At 29.3% G+C, this 18,706-nt stretch overlaps 1 protein-coding gene across 6 annotated transcripts in view; it reads left to right on the forward strand.

Moving 5' to 3' along the window:
• Positions 1-18,706, forward strand: part of LOC127729061 (E3 ubiquitin-protein ligase RBBP6-like) — a 35,761-nt gene that overhangs the window by 11,678 nt on the left and 5,377 nt on the right. For 2 of the 6 annotated variants that reach the window (XM_052236692.1, XM_052236693.1), the window contains exons 3-8: positions 701-880; positions 4,508-4,662; positions 10,702-10,723; positions 15,097-15,161; positions 15,623-15,775; positions 17,199-17,254. In XM_052236692.1, coding sequence (XP_052092652.1) covers positions 4,624-4,662; positions 10,702-10,723; positions 15,097-15,161; positions 15,623-15,775; positions 17,199-17,254 — 335 coding nt within the window. In that variant the 5' untranslated portion in view covers positions 701-880; positions 4,508-4,623. Of the gene's footprint in view, positions 1-700; positions 881-4,507; positions 4,663-7,565; positions 7,603-8,091; positions 8,109-10,015; positions 10,724-15,096; positions 15,162-15,622; positions 15,776-17,198; positions 17,255-18,706 lie in introns of those variants that run through there. The other 4 variants (XM_052236694.1, XM_052236695.1, XM_052236690.1 and 1 more) reach the window with 4 other exon arrangements.

Here is an 18,706-nt window from a genome sequence, read left to right on the forward strand (position 1 = left end):
CATTGTTTGGAAAACATACAAAAAGTGTTTAATACTGCATTGGCTTATAAACATTGTAAAACTAAATAAAAATGAAACTATAAAAAGTATGGGATGCATATATACAAGAAGTCATCAAGGATAAAAGTAAATTTTATTATTTACATATAACATGATTAACACATCTTTTACTTTAAGTTTTGTCTTGTGAATTAACATTTCAGTAGCACACATAAACAATGTATGGAAGAATTACTTTTTGATTGATTTCACTGAACTGTAAAATTTTGTTTCCTCTCTGTATTTAGATTTTCCGTCCAAACAAACAGGAGCTATTGAAGTAAAAGAATTAACAACATTCCAAAAATTCAATCAAACATTCTTAGTGGATTACACTACTTTTTTTCCATATAATTTCCTGTTGAGAACAAATAGCACCACAATTAGATACAAATGTTGTCATGCATGAATATCATAGGCTTTAATTAATTAAAAATTTATGACCAATTAAGGCAGTGTTTACTGGAAATAGTCATTGATTTTTGTACAAGTATAAAGATATTAACCTGATCATGTTGATCACAAGAAATGACTGTGAAAGAAGACACTATATTACTTGGATTGAAGACAGTGTTTTTATGGCAGATTTTTAAATCTGTGTATTGGATTACAGAATAGTTCCTACAGAAATTTATCTCATAGGATGGGTCTCTTTTTTCAGTGTTTTTCAGTCTGTGAACAGAACAGTCTGTATTTTTCACAAGATTGATACAGGGGTCAGAGGAGAGATATTTGTTCTTAAACAAGGATTTGAAGACTTAAAAGAACCTGAGAGGCTACTGAAAAAAACAGATTTACATAATTAGCATAGTCAGTTGGACATAGGATTACTGCAGTAAAGGTATTTATAAACCGTGTTAGAATGCAGTTATGATAAATAATCTATGGTTGGGAAATTTCACAGCACATTATTTTCACAGTTGTTGTTGCTATTTATAATTAACTGATGCTAATTTGTTGTACAAAATATTCATATATTTGTTTAAATTCACTTAGTTTAATTTTGGCAGATAATCTAGACAGTAGCCTTCCGTGAATATTTCTTTGAATACGGTAGGTATCCAAACATTTTCCATATGAACTCCTAATGTGTTGGTGCTGTAGTCTCAGAGCTTTGCTAAAAAACATGAGGAAAACTGTTTATGGTTACCAGTCAGAATCAGATTTCCTGTATTTAAATTTAGGTGATAATATGTTAGTTTCGATCCAATGAACATGATGAACAAACTTTGCAGGAATAATTTTAAGTTGTTTGAAGATACATCCATTAAAACAAGTAAAAGATACACATACATTTTTGATAATCATTGCTACATTTTTCATTCTTGTGTTAAATTGAAACAGATGTTGTATACAATGTACAAGTTTGTTTAGTAGGAGTAATTGACTTTCATTCAATATTCTGGATAAAAAACATGTATATATCGTTGTGTTATTGTGGAATTTGTAAATCGTCAGGAAGTTGACTGGTAATGTTATCCTGTATTATTTATTTCATTATAAACGGATGATAGGACACAAACCAATGTACATACATACAAAAAAATGATACATGTAATATACTTCTGTTTAATTAATCATAGACAGAGATATTTGTATAAAGAAGGTGAATTTTTATTGGTAGTTTTTAGTGAAATTATTTTTCAAATGTGATTTATATGATCGCAAGTGTTTTAAGTGTTTATAACCAAAATAACAGATTTCAATTAGAAAAATTTCTGAAGTGATTTTAAGTTTGCCATCAACTTAATATTTTAATGTTATAATAATTCAACTTATAACCCTATGACTTATGCTAGCACTGCTTTTGTAAAGTCAGTTGGCTTTAAAACTTATTGCTATCACTACAGCATCAAGAAATTTTATCAAAAGTTTTGGCAGTATATGGTTGTGACACTCCTTGTGTTTCTTGTAAGATTAATTCTAAACAGATAATTACAATTTACTGCCATATAAGGGTGAAATAATCTCTTGAGAAATTCCTGCTTTGAGATTTTAAAATGACAAGATAGAGGTTTCAATATCAATTCCAGAAAAAATTATCAGAATAAAAAAAAGTCATGTTTGACAGAAATAGACAAAATTGACTCCCATGAGATCATGCATTAGAAATTGATTGTCTCTGTGGGCTGGTTACATATTTTTCGTGATTTGAAATTGTATTATTTTTCAATTAGTGGATTTTTTCAGATGTACCATTTAATTACACAAGACTAAAGTACATTCCTTTTAATATTATTGTTCACAATGCACACATTAGGATGATAAAATGTACAGAAAATCTATAACTTTTTGATGATTACATGCATGACTGACAGTTATATTTGGTTGTATAAATACAAAACTTTGTAGAAGGCTTTGTTAGGATAAATTTAATCTGTTTCATGACACATACTATTTTGATGAGAAGCATGGCTTTGTATTGTCTGATTCTGTTACCTTTAGGGAAGTGCAAACAAATTTTGACATGTACTTGTACTTCATTACAGTCATCTATATTGATATATTGTTGGTGCTTTTCATGCAATAATGCACCTGGAAGAATCACTATAGGTGTGCTTGATTTAAAGGTTACATAATACTCAGGGGTCAAAGGTTTGATCAAACCAAAGACTTGAAAATTGGTATTTGCTGCTTTTCAACTTAGCACATACCATTTAGGAGCAAGATCATAGAATGGTCAGCACTAGTCAGAAAAATGTGTCTACGTAGGGTGACATGTTTCCTTGCATACTGGTACCTTGTGATCTAGCACGTTAAAAATCTGGCAGCATTTTGTTCTAGTACACAGAAGCATTCATAGTCATATCAATTGACATGTTCTTCTCCAGAATATGAACTTAATTTGCTACTAGACGTTGAAGATCCATCCATCTTCAAAGAGGTAGCAACATAAAGAGACAAGAAAACTCCATAAGACATTTAACAAACAGCCTTCAACAATAGACCTGTTTTCTTGACAACACGTCAAGCTCTAAATAACATCGAGTATCTTCTAATGGAAGAACAAAATCATACATTGAATAACAGCAACTTAGGAATGTTTTGACAAAGGTTTTTGCATAAAAAAAAAATCCAGTATATTGTAAGTGACCCCAGGAAAAAAGATATAATAGAACGGATTAAGGTGTGATCATACACAATGTAAAGAATAGATTGCTTTTCCATGAATAATAGACAAGCTTTTACCTTTTTTGATGATCAATATCAATCAATAAGTAATAAAATGTGAAATCAAGTAAGATAAAATGAGGGAAAAATAAGTGATTTTAATAAAAAGCAAGGATGTGATACAAGGGTTGTAATTGAATTTTTATAATAGATTGATTTAGATTCTATGTAGAAGGTTAATTTAGCTCTGTGGGATGTTGTTGTAAGTCTGGGATAGGTTATGGATACCAACAGTTTCATTGGGAATAGAAATTAGACATTGAAGTATATTAGATTGTTCAAAAACATTATAGCTGAAGAAGCTAATGGCATAACAGAGTATCCATAATGGTATATATAAGTACATGAAAATGTGTATATATACTCCTTATTCTCATTCTTTTTATAAAAAATAAGAAGATATTTTATGATTGCCAATTCAACAATTATCCACCAGAGCCCAAATGAGGTGGATTTAAGCAACTATAGTTTACCATACAGCATTTGACAATGAGAAAACAGTTAAACCCATATTGTATAGTCACCTATTAAAGATTAGTTTGCATTAATGCTGTCTTCACTCTTGGTGAGAATAAAAACACCATGCAATGACCTAAAGTAGATATTCACTTTTTCTTCTGTTTAATGTTTGAAATCAAAACACATTTTCTAAGGTAGTTTTCTATGTACTGGGAATTCATTCTTTACTATTCCTAAAATATAATTTCACGGACATTAAAAAATCTTATTTGTCTACATCTGTTAGTTTTATTTTCAAAATACTGCCTATTTACAAGCCTCTAGGAAGCAATTTTTAAAGGCCTTTGGAGGTACTTAACATTTGAGGCAGTATATTTCTGTCACACAGGGTTGAAGCTGAACTGTAATAAAAGAAATAGTAACCAAACTAAAAAAAAATTGCTTTAGGTATTTTTTTTAGCTCCAAAAACTTCAAGAATTTCAGGGGTTGTAAAAACAAATTACTTGAATAAGTACCTTTTTTGAAAAGCATAAGGGGAGATTAATAAAAAAAAAAAAAACCTTGAAAAGAACCTTTGTAAGTTAATATTATTTACATCTTCAAGCATATACCAATTACTTGTACAGTGTAACCCCTGACTGACAGTGGTTTTTAAATTGGGGAAATTCTCGATTATAAACATTAAACTTAAGCATACAAAGAAATAACACATGTCATTGACACACATAACAACAATTCCTTATATGGTATATATAACTATTGTAAGAATATTCGTACTGACGAACATGAAAAATAAAATGTGTAAAGAAAGGAACATGATTGCTTCATTATTTTCAGGATTCTCAGCTTGAGTTCAAGCAACTTGATGTAAACAATAAAAATGAAGTCCATGGTAACCAGACCAAATACAATGACTGGTGGAGGTACCAGTGTTGGGACCAGTTCATCTGGTGATGGTGGTGGCAGCACGGAGGAAAAAGATAAAATATCAGGTAAAGACATTTTTCCTTTTTTAAATAATAGCCAGAGACCAGAATATGGAGATGAAAGCTTTGTCTGGTCAGGTTTGTATTGCTGATATTGACTGCTGGTGGTGACCCGAACGTAAGACCTCACAATCATATTTAAACTGTCCAATGTCAAAACAAGCACATTTTGGCAAACTTCAAGAAATTAAACAGGAAGAGTCGAGACATTTTTGTTTGTAATGTGGACAAGCAGATGTCATTTAAAGAATGTTGGATTAATAAGTGAAATCTAACAACTGACAGAAAAATGAAATGTGTTTGTGTTGACATTTTTTGAGTTATATAATAGGATTGAGACTTACACCAATTGTAACAAACAATTGATTATAGTGGCATTTACATCACTGAGTTACATGTTATTGTTATTTGCAAGTTGAGTTCTTTATTAGTTATATATGACAGTTTACCATTCACAAATGCTTTTTTTCATCTTAATTCACTATCATGCACTGTAAAAAGACTGTTCACCAAGTAATTGTTACTGTAGACCATACAGGCTTTGGCTTTTAGATGTTCTTGTTTCTTTTAATCTGTATACTTTGTGGGAAACTTTGGATTTGTATGTTCCTATTTTAATCTGTATACTTGTGGAAAATGTATACTTTTAATGTTCACATATATAATGAATTTAAACAGCACCTTTTAAAAAAGATTGAATGTTTACGTAGATTTGGAGCAGTATCATGCATGGTGAACAGTCTTTCAATGTAGCAACCATGTCTATATTTCTCATGGTGTTTAACCTAGTTTTGGTAGATTTGTTGACCTGTTGTTGCATGCTTATGTTGAGTAAATCTTCCTTATACAGAATATACAGAAATATAAATATTATTAAATTAACTAAGATACTGTAAAATTTTCATTATAAACAAATTGATTTAAAGGAATGCAGGAAGTTGTTGTTTTTTCTTTATGTTGGTTAATAGCAGTAAGCATATTAAATAAATGACAAATAAATATGTATTGAATAATCAGCCAATCGGTAATATGTATTTGTGCTATTATTCAATTCTTAATTGAAATGTGTTTGAATGTTTCTTAATCAATAATGAGCTTTTGTTAATTAAAAAAAAAGAGTTGCACAATTGTTGGTGTAGTTTGTTACAGGATAGATTTAAAACTATAAAGAAGTACTTTTCCTAAAATCTAATTTTTTAAAGGTCAATCTTGATCAAAACTTTTAAATTTTAATCAACATGTACAAATCTGATTTTATGAATATTAAAAACAAACCATTAATATTTGTTTTTGATATAAGAAAAATTAATTTTGGGCAAACCTGCCTTATTGAGTATCTATAGCTATCACACTAATATTTCTACAAAAAATTAAAATAAAGTAAGGCAGTCTTGTAGACTTTTGCTAGACATTGCATTTTATTCAATTTCAAAGCAAAGGTTCTGTACTGATTGTCTGTAATCTGAAACTTTCTTTTTGTCAAATTTTGATAATGTTTATCATTATTTTTTTCATAGTTAAGGATGGTTTGATAAGATAATAATCACACTACAATGTGAACATACATTTCATGGAAATTCTATAGGACTTTCTAGAAACTCACTTCTTAAAGTGAATCTGATTTTAAAATTACAATTGAATACAAATTATTTCCTCTGTTTGGAAGTATACCAGTGAAATACTAGTTTGCTGCAGTGGAGAGCAATAGTGAGAAGTCAATAGAAAACAATGTGTTACTTGTAAACCTTTAATTTTTAGCTTCATTATTAAGTTTAATTACAAGAATGTTGAAAGGCAAAAAGACCTGTTTTAATTATTATATTTATATAAACCAAATATTATCTTTAATCATCAGGGGTTAAAAATCACTAATTGTTTAATCTTCATTTAGCTTCATTTCTGTAAAGCAGTTCTACTTCCAGACAAGGGAAATAACCTACTTCAAATTATGATTTCAGAGTAAAATTCAGGAAATGAGTTTATGGAAAGGGCTACAGGGCTCACAAACTAAAAAATAATTTCTTTATCCTTTATGGGTAGTCCGGATTGTAGTAGTCTAGATAACACAAATTTTAAATAAAATTTGGCAGTAATAATTAAAATAGAATACTGGATTGACCTGTTTTATTGAAGTGTTCCTTTCACATGGTGTGATTGTAAATTACATTTGTACAATCATCATGCTTCTTAATTTAACCCTTTTAATTGTTCTATTGTTATAAGGAGGATCTGTTACAATATTTTGATTGCTATTTTTTATAACTATATCATCAGAGAGAAAAATAAATATCTAGATTCACATAGACAGTTTATTTTTCTTGCATAGATCCATTTATAGGCATTGTCTTCGCATATGAATCTTGAATTTTTTAAAGATAAAAAATACTAAAGCTTAAAGGAAAAAGGAAAAAAATTAATATTTCAACTTTCATTGAATTCTAATAAGAAAGGATTTTTTTTTGCCTTTGAAATGTAAGTCTTTATGAATCCTTTGGGTTTTATGTTACTTATTAAAAAGATATTGCAATAATAAAGAGAACCTTTACAGGTTCCCTAAACTAGTTCTCAATTCTAAAAGAAAAAGATTTTTGAATTTACTTTTCTACGTAATGTATATCCCATTTTTGTCTCAGATTGGACATAAAAAAAATAAACAAAAACATTCAAATTGAAAAACCAAGATAAAGTTATCAAAAAATGAATTTGTTTTTTTACAAAAATGCTAAATTGTTAAGTTTGTCTTTTAGAAGATATCGGTAGACAAAATGACAAATACCTTTTGCGTTTATTTTCAAATATGGTTACAAGTGACTTTCATATTTTGATATATACTGAGAGACGTTGATATTTTACAGGTAAATGCAGCACAGATAGTTTGCATTGAATCACTAATGACAATATCTGATTTGTTTTCAGTCGGATAAATGCCATTTGCAAAGATAAAAGGTAAATAATCAGTCCCTTGTAAAACCCAATACATCCATTGACATCGGGAATAATATTTATAAACTATTTTTAATCAAAATACTAAAAGTAATCAGCTAGATAAATATAAACCATTGAAGAGTGAATTGTTTCCTGTTACAGGGAATCATATATGCATATTATCATGAAAAACCAATTTTAATTGCAATTCAGTATTAGATAACCAGGGATGATTTTGATCAGTTATTTTGCAACTTGATTTTTTGTTCAAAAGAAGCTTCACTTGGTTAGAGATGGGGGAAAAATGCAAAGAGGGTTTTCAAATTAATATATTTAACTGCAAAATCACCTCTGATTAATTTAAGGATTTCTATTCTTTCATTCTTTTTTTCTTTTCAAAGGTATTTAAATGCATTATTTTTAATTGTACATGTAACTTTAATTAAAAAGAAATAATCTATCTAATGCTGGTTATAAATACTAATTAGGATTTCTGCCCTTGTATTAAAGGTCCAAGCCACCATCAGGTAATGTATTTCTGCATTTTATTGCCTTCTTTGTATTATAAACATCAAACAGTTGTACTATACTCTGAATCTGTATTGACATTCAATCAAACCTGAATGGCTTCAGTCTTAAACAGATTTCTATATCCAGCCATTTTAAATAGTTTTCATTTATTTTTTGGTTTTATATTAAGGTTTTGTTATTAAAATTGCTTGAAAAAAAAATTCAAATTTAATCTGTCCTTTCTGTAAAGACTATATATAAGCAGCAAACATTTTTTTGTAATTTTGAGTAAGAAAAAGATAGGGTTGATTCTGTTGAAAAATGAAAATTATTTAAAACACTGAAAGTACTTTTGTTTGTGGGTAACACATTTTCATGGAGTTCATTGAACCACAAAAGTAAGTACTGATACTTAACAAAATACATATGTTCCATAAAGTCAAATGTATTAATTGTAAAACTATAAATTAAAAACCTTTGAACCACAAATGTTTTCATAAACCATGAATATTAATACCCACAAAGAAAAATGCTTCTTCAGAATTGGCAATATTTGAATTGCGTGTAGAAGTCAGAGGAATGGATGTCTTTACAGTCGGGGACAATTTAAAATATTTAAGTATTATCCATCTTGCGTGCCTTTGGTTTGTAGAGACAGCTCTTTCAGCGTTGTTTTACTATACAGCGTGGTTATTATTTTTTTTTACTAAAAATCATTTAAAAATAGTTCTAAAGAGCCTACTGGAGAGGGTGATTTTGATCAGAATGGCTTTAAATTAACATACAAATGCAAGAAATTTAGAAAAAAAAAAAATCTTTTTATTCAGTCAATTTTACTCTGAAATTTTTGATCTAAATTGAATTAGTGACATGATTTTCCGTGTAATAAATTGCATGGGTTTTGGTGATCAGATAAAGCTAGCATGTGTCATTCAAGTTTAGTGATTTTGACTTGCTCCCAGAAAACAAAATGACTATAGAGAACTCAACTTGTTGATGATTATTGAAATCTATTCAAATTAATATGAATATTTATGAGTTTGTAAATTCAGATATTGTTTTGATTTGTTTCAGTCTTATATATATTATACATGTATCTGCATACACTTTTTGTGTGTCATATTGTGAAACAGTATACTTAGTTATGTAAATGCCACTAATTGTTCATAAATGTAATACTTTATTGTGTTGGTTATTTTTTTATATTTATGAGTACTTTATAATGATCTACCCTTTTGAGCATTTCTGCTTTCCATATTCATTTTGAATATTGAAGTTAATGAAATAAAAGGTAATGCATGACTTTCCATCTAGGGAATACAAGATGCACTTATTTAATTATTTATCATTTTTATCTGGAACAAGAGTTCCAAGTGCTTTTCCCTTCATTATAGTTTTTGTCATATTCAAAATATATAATGCACAAGTTAAAGGGTCACGACCCTTGACCTTTGTAACATATGTTTGCTGTCTACTCTCAGGCCTGATTCCTCCATGATTCAACAGCAGGTTAGAGGGTCACGACCTTTGACCTTTGTACGTTTGTGTTTCTCTTCTAACACCTATATCTGTCTGCTCTGCCGCTAGTTGTATTAGTGGCGTGCGCCGGTTTTGGACGTTGTGTTAACCTTGCTGTTTTCTTTGACTAATCTACCCCATTATGTAATCTTTACATATTTATGTAATAACAAATTAGCTACCCTTTATTTTGTGTTGTAAATCCTTTGCACTATCTCAAGAGCAACTTACATTACTGCAGTTTGAATAATTTCAAATGAAATTTAGGAACTTGAACAAAAATGATATAAACTTCATTGTTTGGTTTAAACATTTAAAGTCTAGATATAAAATTTTACTACAAAAATGAGTAATCTATCTTAGCCATCATAAAGACAACAGACTTATAAAAAAGTAAGTTGAGCTTGGGCACTCTTGCTTTGAATATAGTTTTATACACATAATGCTTGTTACAACCTGTTTACCAAGTTCTGTAAAGTTATTGAAACAGTTGATTGATGCACAATGTTTAAGTAACATTTTCATATTGTAAGATGGGTGCTTATTAAAGGAGAAGTCTTTAAAGTTCTGCCACTTTTCAATAATATTTTAATATCTCAATAATGTACTGACAGAAAATTTCTGACTTTGTTAACCTTTATTTAAACATGTACAGGAGAAAAAAATTTATAAAGCATCTCATTCCTAGCACTTTTTACCATATATTATTTTCATAAAGATCTCAAGAGCGTAAATTATTGTTGTATATTTTATGTAAGCGTTATAGCTATATAGTTAGTCTGTAACTAATACTATTGTCCCAGCATGCAAATATTTAAAATAACCTATACAGATTTTATTATTAGAATGTTTTGTTAAATGATGCATTTATCTATCATTCCATTTACACCAACATTTTTAAGTTACAACTAGTGCAGCTGAGCTCATTTATATAAGTAGTCTTTTTAAAAGATTGGCTTTAAAGAGATAAATCTGCTTAAGGAGATATATCTTATTTTCCTGAATTTAAATGGTGTTACTAAGCTAAATAATATAATAAGAATGGTTGGTTATAACAGATCTTTTTTGTGTTGCTTTTATTTGATTTTTCAGCATGAGGATAAAAAACGGGGAGGTATCTATGTACCACTGTTGATGCTTCTGTGCTTGTATTTAATTTAGAATTCCCTTTACATATATTGCATCAAACCCATGAATTTTTACTACACTTTTCTACACTTATGTGTGAATGGGTGTTCAAACAATTTTTTCTTTGTCAAAACGTTTGTTAGATTTGATTAGGTCTTTGATACAAAAATAAAACAAATGTGAGTATAAAACATGAAAATTGTTTAGCTAGTTTTTGTTATTGTATCTTATTTATATTGTGCTATTTTATTAACATTTATTCCTTATAATTAGGCGATAACAATCTATATAAGTATTTTTATTATGAAGCAATTCTTCACGATTCTAGTTTTTCCTTCACAACCTTTTTCCATCTCTTTTCTGCAGAACATAACCTTTTTTTTTATACGAATGAGAAGTTCATTGAATTGTTTTACAATCCATTAAATATTCTTTATAGTACCAATTCTTGTTTGAAATGATAGAAACAAAATCTGAATTCATATGGACAACTGTTTATGGGCAAAGAAAGATAACTCTTAAATTGCAAAACACCAGTATAGAAATAGGTTTCACTAATATGTATGCTTAAATTTTTTGTATAAAGTATCATAGTCACTTTTTTAAGAGTAAGTACATGTGGTTATTGCATCATAGTCCAAAATTCTATAACATTTTTTTAATTGACCATATAATCAGACATTTTTCTGACACCATTGTATACCATAGAAGCATTTGGTTCCTAGGGTAACGTCACAGGTTTACTATTTCTCACTTAATAACTAATCCTAACCTTTAAATTGTATTTTAGTTTGGTGTAGGCTGCATGTTCTGTTGTTGAATGAACTTTGAAATAGTGAAATGTTAAAAGAGAGGAGTTTTAACCTGGATTGGGTCAAAGTCAATTTTATTGTGTATTCATTCATAATTTGTGCTAGATTCTTGTATTAGTTTTAGTTTTCTGTCTTGACTAGAAGGAATATCATATGTCTGTTATTAACAATAATTTGCATTTGAAGTTTCATTAATTTTTTTGGAAAAGATAATGGCAGGACTATGTTACCTATTGAAGATACCACATTTGAATGAATAAGATCAATTTTTTTCTTCATTTTATTATGTTTTGTTAGGGTTTGAAAAAACATATTCTAACTTTACCATTGAAAGAATTCTGACATGCAGTCCTCCATTGAATAGTAAAGGTAAACTTATTTCACAGAGGAATTATCAATATTTTCATATCTTTTTCTCTGTTGTAAGAACAAAATTCCTATTTGTTTAACTATTTGATAATAATTTTGTTGTTGTTGTTATCATCATGTGAATGTATGCATGATCTTTTATGGTAATTCTAAGCGCTAAAATCTGCATGAAGATACATAGGAATAAAATATAATTATAAGTCTCTTAAATGTTAAAAGGAGGTAGTAATACACCTGAAATCAGGTAATTTGTAGAAGTGTGATTATATATTTCACGAGCAGTTATAACTGGACTTGAGCTACTTCCAATACTTTTATATTTCCATTATTTGCTAGCCTTCTGTGATATGAAACCAATACTTTTTTACCATCACCATTGGTCATAAATTTTCTTCAATAAAATACACTTAAATTGTTCATTAGTCAATGCAGTTTAAACAGAAAGAAAAATTATGTTCGAATTCAGAATTTGAGAAAATAATTGAAGACATTACTTTGAAAAATGCGCAACGGTCAGTTCTTACGTGTATGAATTATGACCATCAAAAAATATTTGGGATATAATCCTGAAGACCAGTTTGAAGATCTTTTAAATTCAATTGAAGCTTCATTCAGTTGTTCACACGTCAGGGCCAATTTTAATTTTGGCACACAGAGACAGTAAATAGATGGCTGTATAGAAATATAAAAGTTTATTACAGGAAATAGCTCATCACTAGTAAAGGATATTAGACGGCTTCCAGTCTCACTAATAAGCTTTAGCAAGTTGACTACTAGAGCATGGAATGGAGAATATAAAAACAATTTATGTGCATGCTTTTCTTGACGAAGAACAATTAATGATTTTGTAGATGTTCTTAATATGGTTGAAATGGTATACTCTATAATTATAGGACAAACTTTGTCTACATTAGTAAGTGATGAATTATAGGTGGAACTTTCTTTAGCTTTCACTCCTTTGTCTTGCATGGAGTTTCATTATAATTATTTTTTAAAGCTTTTTTTTTATAAAGCAATATAATATAACATTTGTCCATACTATCATCGTACATTATACACAACCTTCATTTGACCTTCATAACATTTCTTTTTTATACTAGCACTTTTCAGACAGTAGAAATATTTTTTTACTGTTTTGTTAACATTTTAATACATGCTTTTGTCCTCAGATGTATAAATATCAGAACTTCTACGTAAAAAGATCTGTTGACAGTTTATTTTTCATTCATTAAATCTGATTTTATTAACATTTTAAGATTTTGAATTATATCATGCTGTATGCAGTGTACATGTATACAATATTAAATTGAAACAATTAAAGAAATTGTCTATAGAGATAAATAATTGAAAGCTGAATAAAATTCATATTTTTTGTTGGAACCTTCGTTATACAATTTCAAACAAGGTTTTTATTTTCTGTTCCTTGACCTTATGATACAGGTAAAAACTATTGATATATTATATATATTTTTTGTTATATCCACATATGCCTGGTAATTATATGGTGTTTTTGTTCCAACAGGTAAAAAAGTTCTGCTTTGTGTATGTAGTGATGTTCTCCTCTAGCAGACAGGTACATTCAGCTGTAAATTGTTCGGGAAAGGAATAAACATGTCCAAATCAATTTCTCACAAACGATTCAATTTTTTTTTAGGGTGTCTGGACCTGTAATTAAAATGGAAATCCGATATTTGAATTTTTATAAATGAAAAAAAAAATCACCAGTTATTATTAACTTTATTTTAGACAAATTTGATGTTCCTGAGTAGGAAATAACTTTAAAAGCCGTCTAAATCCTCCAACCAAATTTCAGAAATGAATAGTGTAACCGAAGATTTCAGATGTATGTAAATGTCGTGTTTACTTTGCATAGTACTACGGTGTTTTTGAATAATCACATTTTAAATATATGGTCTAGATACCTTAAAATGATAGTAATTTTTCTAAATATTTTTAATGTCTCTTTACTAGGGTGACAAAAAAAAGATTTTGAGTGATATATTAAGAAAAGTATAATAAAAACAGGTTGCTGATGTGACTATTAAAGATATATTTTGGTTTCTTTTTTTTGGAGGGGTGGAGACAATATATTTGGCATAGAGCTATGTTTTCTGTTACATTGTTTATTACTTTTTATGAACTTGATACTAGCTGAATGACCTGTGAATTAAATTTATTGAGATTACACTTAAATGTTGTTTTCTGTTCTTTTTTGGAGTCATAAAAATAAAATATTTTTATTCATGTCATAAGAAATTATAAAAAAAAAACAACAGTTTAAACCAAAAATAGAAAATTTTATTTGAATAATAAAAAATCAGCAGAACGGAAAATGGCATCATATAATATTGATGTATTTCACAATTTGGGATATTGCACGATCTTTTTATTTTAGTTGGTGGATGTTATTGATACATGCACTAAGAATTGCTACAATTTAACAGTGTGAAGCTACTTATAAAACTAAACACCAGAAAATCTTCAGCTTATTTTCATTACTCGGAAAGTCATGATATACTGCATGGAATTGATTTTATTGTTCTGTAATAACTATTGTATATATCCCTCATCTAAGATGAGACAGTGCTGCAAAATATATACAGACATATTTGTATGATTGAAGATAAATTATTGGACAGCTGAAAACAAGTTTATATGATCAAATTATATAATAGAATGAAAATGATATAAGAATGATTATATATTAATTAAAGAAGTAGACATGTCTATCCTTATTGCTAAATTAACAATTCATACCCATTTAATTGAAATTATGTGATAATTTCTCTGAATATTTACATACTAGCATGTACGTACAGGTAAGATAAATTCTTTTTCATTTTTTTTCTTAGCAATGCTGTGTGTTGATCATGACTCTCTGATAACCAAAAATACCATCAACATCCTTAAAGCTATCAACAAAATTGACAGTGAAATGCTATCTTAATTGCACACCGATTTTGTTTGTTTGTGATCAATTTTTGCTTGATTACATGGATTTATAAATTTCTGGTGTTTAGTATTCAATATCCTCCTATCTCTGGCATTTGGTTTGTCTAGCTTTGTCAAGTGTATCCAGTATCTTTGTAGTGTAGTCATCAGTTTTACTGGTATATTAACATTAATCAGACATTGTCCTTATTACAAGACATCTAATTCTTGCTGTAATGTTTTTCAGCTAAAGCTCTGGGGTCAAAATCTGGTCCTAAAGGAGACAATGTTGCTGGAGAGAAAACAATTGAGGTAATTTATGTTCATTTTTTTCATGTTGGAAAATGTTCATTTAAAGATACCGAACACAAAAAAAATGTAAAATTATTACTAACTATGCTTTCCCTAGAAATTCCAATTAGAATCCCTGCATAGAAGAAATTTTCAAGTAGCATCTTTGTTGATATAGTGAATCTTTGAAAAATTCATTTCAGACAGGATCAAGGCACACAACCACAGCTCTGAAATTGATAATGTGTTCAAAATTCCAAAACACAACTTCCAATTCAAGCATTGTCATGATTGTAACTTATCTATTATACATTTTTTATAGAACATTCTATACACTTTCGGCATGGATATTAAGCACAAGTTATCGCTTTTCTCTGTTAAAGCCACTTTTATGCTAAAAATGCACTCATGACATACAATGACATATTTAATATTTAGGTATAAAAACAAAGACAATTTAAAACATTTTTTTCAAATCACAGGCAAAAAAGAAAGGAAAATTACAGAGGCTGGACGTTGGTCCACCACGAAAAGTGAATGAAAAAAATGGACATGAGAAGATAAATAGCCAGCATGGACTTGAAGATGTTCCACTACCAGATGTAGACATTCCCTTGCCACCACAGAAGCAAGATGTAAATATTTGTTATAACATATTTTACATGAGGTTATGAGTATACAAAAGAAATTAGATAAGACTTCTCAAAGTGTTGGAGTTTACAACACAAAAAAATCTAGATATTAAGGGAGTAGTCATAATGCACAATTTGAAGGATAGATACTGCTATGGCTTATAGAAACAAGATGTAAAGACTAACAATAGACCACAATAAAAAACTTACAAGATTGAGCAACACATACCCCACAAAGGTAAGCAGTTTCTCCTTTACTTAAACCTGTACAAATTGCAAAACCACTAGAAACTGTCCAAATTACAAAACCACTAAAAACTTTCCAAATTGCAAAACCACAATAATCTGTCCAAATTGCAAAACCACTAAAAACTGTCCAAATTACAAAACCACTAAAAACTGTCCAAATTACAAAACCACTAAAAACTATCCAAATTGCAAAACCACTAAAAACTATCCAAATTACAAAACCACTAAAAACTATCCAAATTGCAAAACCACTAAAAACTGTCCAAATTGCAAAATCACTAAAAACTCTCCAAATTTCCAAACCACTAAAAACTCTCCAAATTACAAAACCACTAAATACTGTCCAAATTGCAAAACCACTAAAAACTATTCAAATTACAAAACCACTAAAAACTTTCCAAATTACAAAACCAATAAAAACTATCCAAATTGCAAAATTACTAAAAACTGTCCAAATTGCAAAACCACTAAAAACTGTCCAAATTACAAAACCACAAAAAACTTTTCAAATTACAAAACCACTTAAAACTATCCAAATTGCAAAACCACAAAAAACTGTCCAATTCCAAATTGTAAAACCACTAAAAACTGTCCAAATTGCAAAACCACAAAAAACTGTCCAATTCCAAATTGTAAAACCACTAAAAACTGTCCAAATTGCAAAACTACTAAAAACTGTCCAAATTACAAAACCACAAAAAACTTTCCAAATTACGAAACCACTTAAAACTATCCAAATTGCAAAACCACAAAAAACTGTCCAAATTACAAAACCACTAAAAACTGTCCAAATTGCAAAACCACAAAAAACTGTCCAAATTGTAAAACAACTAAAAACTGTCCAAATTGCAAAACCACTAAAAACAATCTTGAAAATACAGCAGCTCTCAATTGATGCTTATTTACAAATGTAAAATAAGTTACAAGTTAAAATAGCTTTTATTTAGAGGAAATTGTAATTTTATAGATTTATCAAATTGTCCTGATGAACAAGATTTGACTTGCAAACCTTGAATGATGTAAGCTCCCTATCATTTTGTAAGAATGAAAATTTGTATATTCTAATAATTTTAGGGGGCTGTTTACTCCAATATTCACAAATGTTAAGTTATGATATAAAGTATTAAAGAACAAAAAAAGATTGAATGAGAGAATTTTATTGTAAATATTATTTCAGGACAACAAAGACGGAAAACAAAATTCAAAAGAAGGTGCTGCAGTTAATAATGACAAGTAAGTAGAAATGAATCATAGCATATACACTGATAACTACCTTGTAGACTCCTGGTAGTGTGCTTGGATATAGGTCATTAATACTGCATCCAAATGACAAAAAAACAAACCCAACAAAAAAACAACTGAACTTCAACATGCAATCTTCCATGATAAAACAAGTGTAGGTTACTAAAAAGCTGCAATTTATCAATGAAAGAAAAAGATGGATTGCATGAATTTATATTCTTCCAAAAGTGAAGCTTTGATAAAAAAAAATGTAAAATTACAATAGATTTTCTACTGGAAAAAGTATTATACACATTGCATTTCACATGAGCACATTTTACTACTTGAGATTTCAATAATTTCAAGTACATCATGACAAGAAAGCATACCTAAGGTATGAAAAGCTGTAAGATTAAAACAAACATGAAATTAGGAATGAACATCTGTATGATTGTTGTCTACACTTTATAATTCCAATATATATAAAAAAAATAAAAACCTAGATTCTCATTCTACTACTTTGGAAAATTGGGGGAGGGAGGGGGGGGCAAATTTTCTTTCTTTTTTAGCTCACCTGGCCCAATGGGCCAAGTGAGCTTTTCTCATCACTTGGCGTCCGTCGTCTGTTAACTCTTACAAAAATCTTCTCCTTTGAAACTACTGGGCCAAATTTAACCAAACTTGGTCACATTCATCACTAGGGTATCAAGTTAAAAAAATATATCCAATGACCCTGTCTGCCAACCAACATGGCTGCCATGGCTAAAAATAGAACATAGGGGTGAAATGCAGTTTTTGGCTTATATCTCTGAAATTAATGCATTTAGAGCAAATCTGACATGGGGTATAAATGTTTATCAGGTTGAGATATGTCCGCCCTGAAATTTTCAGATGAATCAGACACAACCCATTGTTGGGTTGCTGCCCCTGAATTGGCAACTTTAAGGAAATTTTGCAGTTTTTATACGACCGCAAAAAAATTTTTGGGTCGTATAATGGTATGATGTCGTCGTCTGCGTCGTCGTCTGTAGACACATTGGTTTCCGGACAATATCTTTAGTTTAAGTGAATGGATCTCTATGAAATTTTTAAGAAGGTTCAATACCACAAAAGGAAGGTTGGGATTGATTTTGGGGATGATGGTGCCAAACATTTAGGAATTAGGGGGCCCAAAAGGGGCCAACAACAAGCATTTTTCTAGTTTCAGGATATTAACTTGTGTATAAGTATTTTGATTGCTCTGGGGGTTGGGGGGGATTTTTTTTCCAATTTTTTTAAGGAATTCATATTTTTTTTTTTAAATTTTCAAATTTCAAATTTTTGAAAAGATTAAAGGAGAAATCTTCAATTGTGCAGTATTGGGCAATAGATTTGTAAGATCTTTGACCACATTTATTTTGTGTCAGAAACCTTTATTATGTCACAAAAATTTGATCACAATCAAAATTCAGACAGTATCAAGCT

Source organism: Mytilus californianus, unplaced genomic scaffold, assembly GCF_021869535.1.
Source record: "Mytilus californianus isolate M0D057914Y unplaced genomic scaffold, xbMytCali1.0.p SCAF_2, whole genome shotgun sequence".
In the NCBI taxonomy this organism is placed as follows: Eukaryota; Metazoa; Mollusca; class Bivalvia; order Mytilida; family Mytilidae; genus Mytilus; species Mytilus californianus.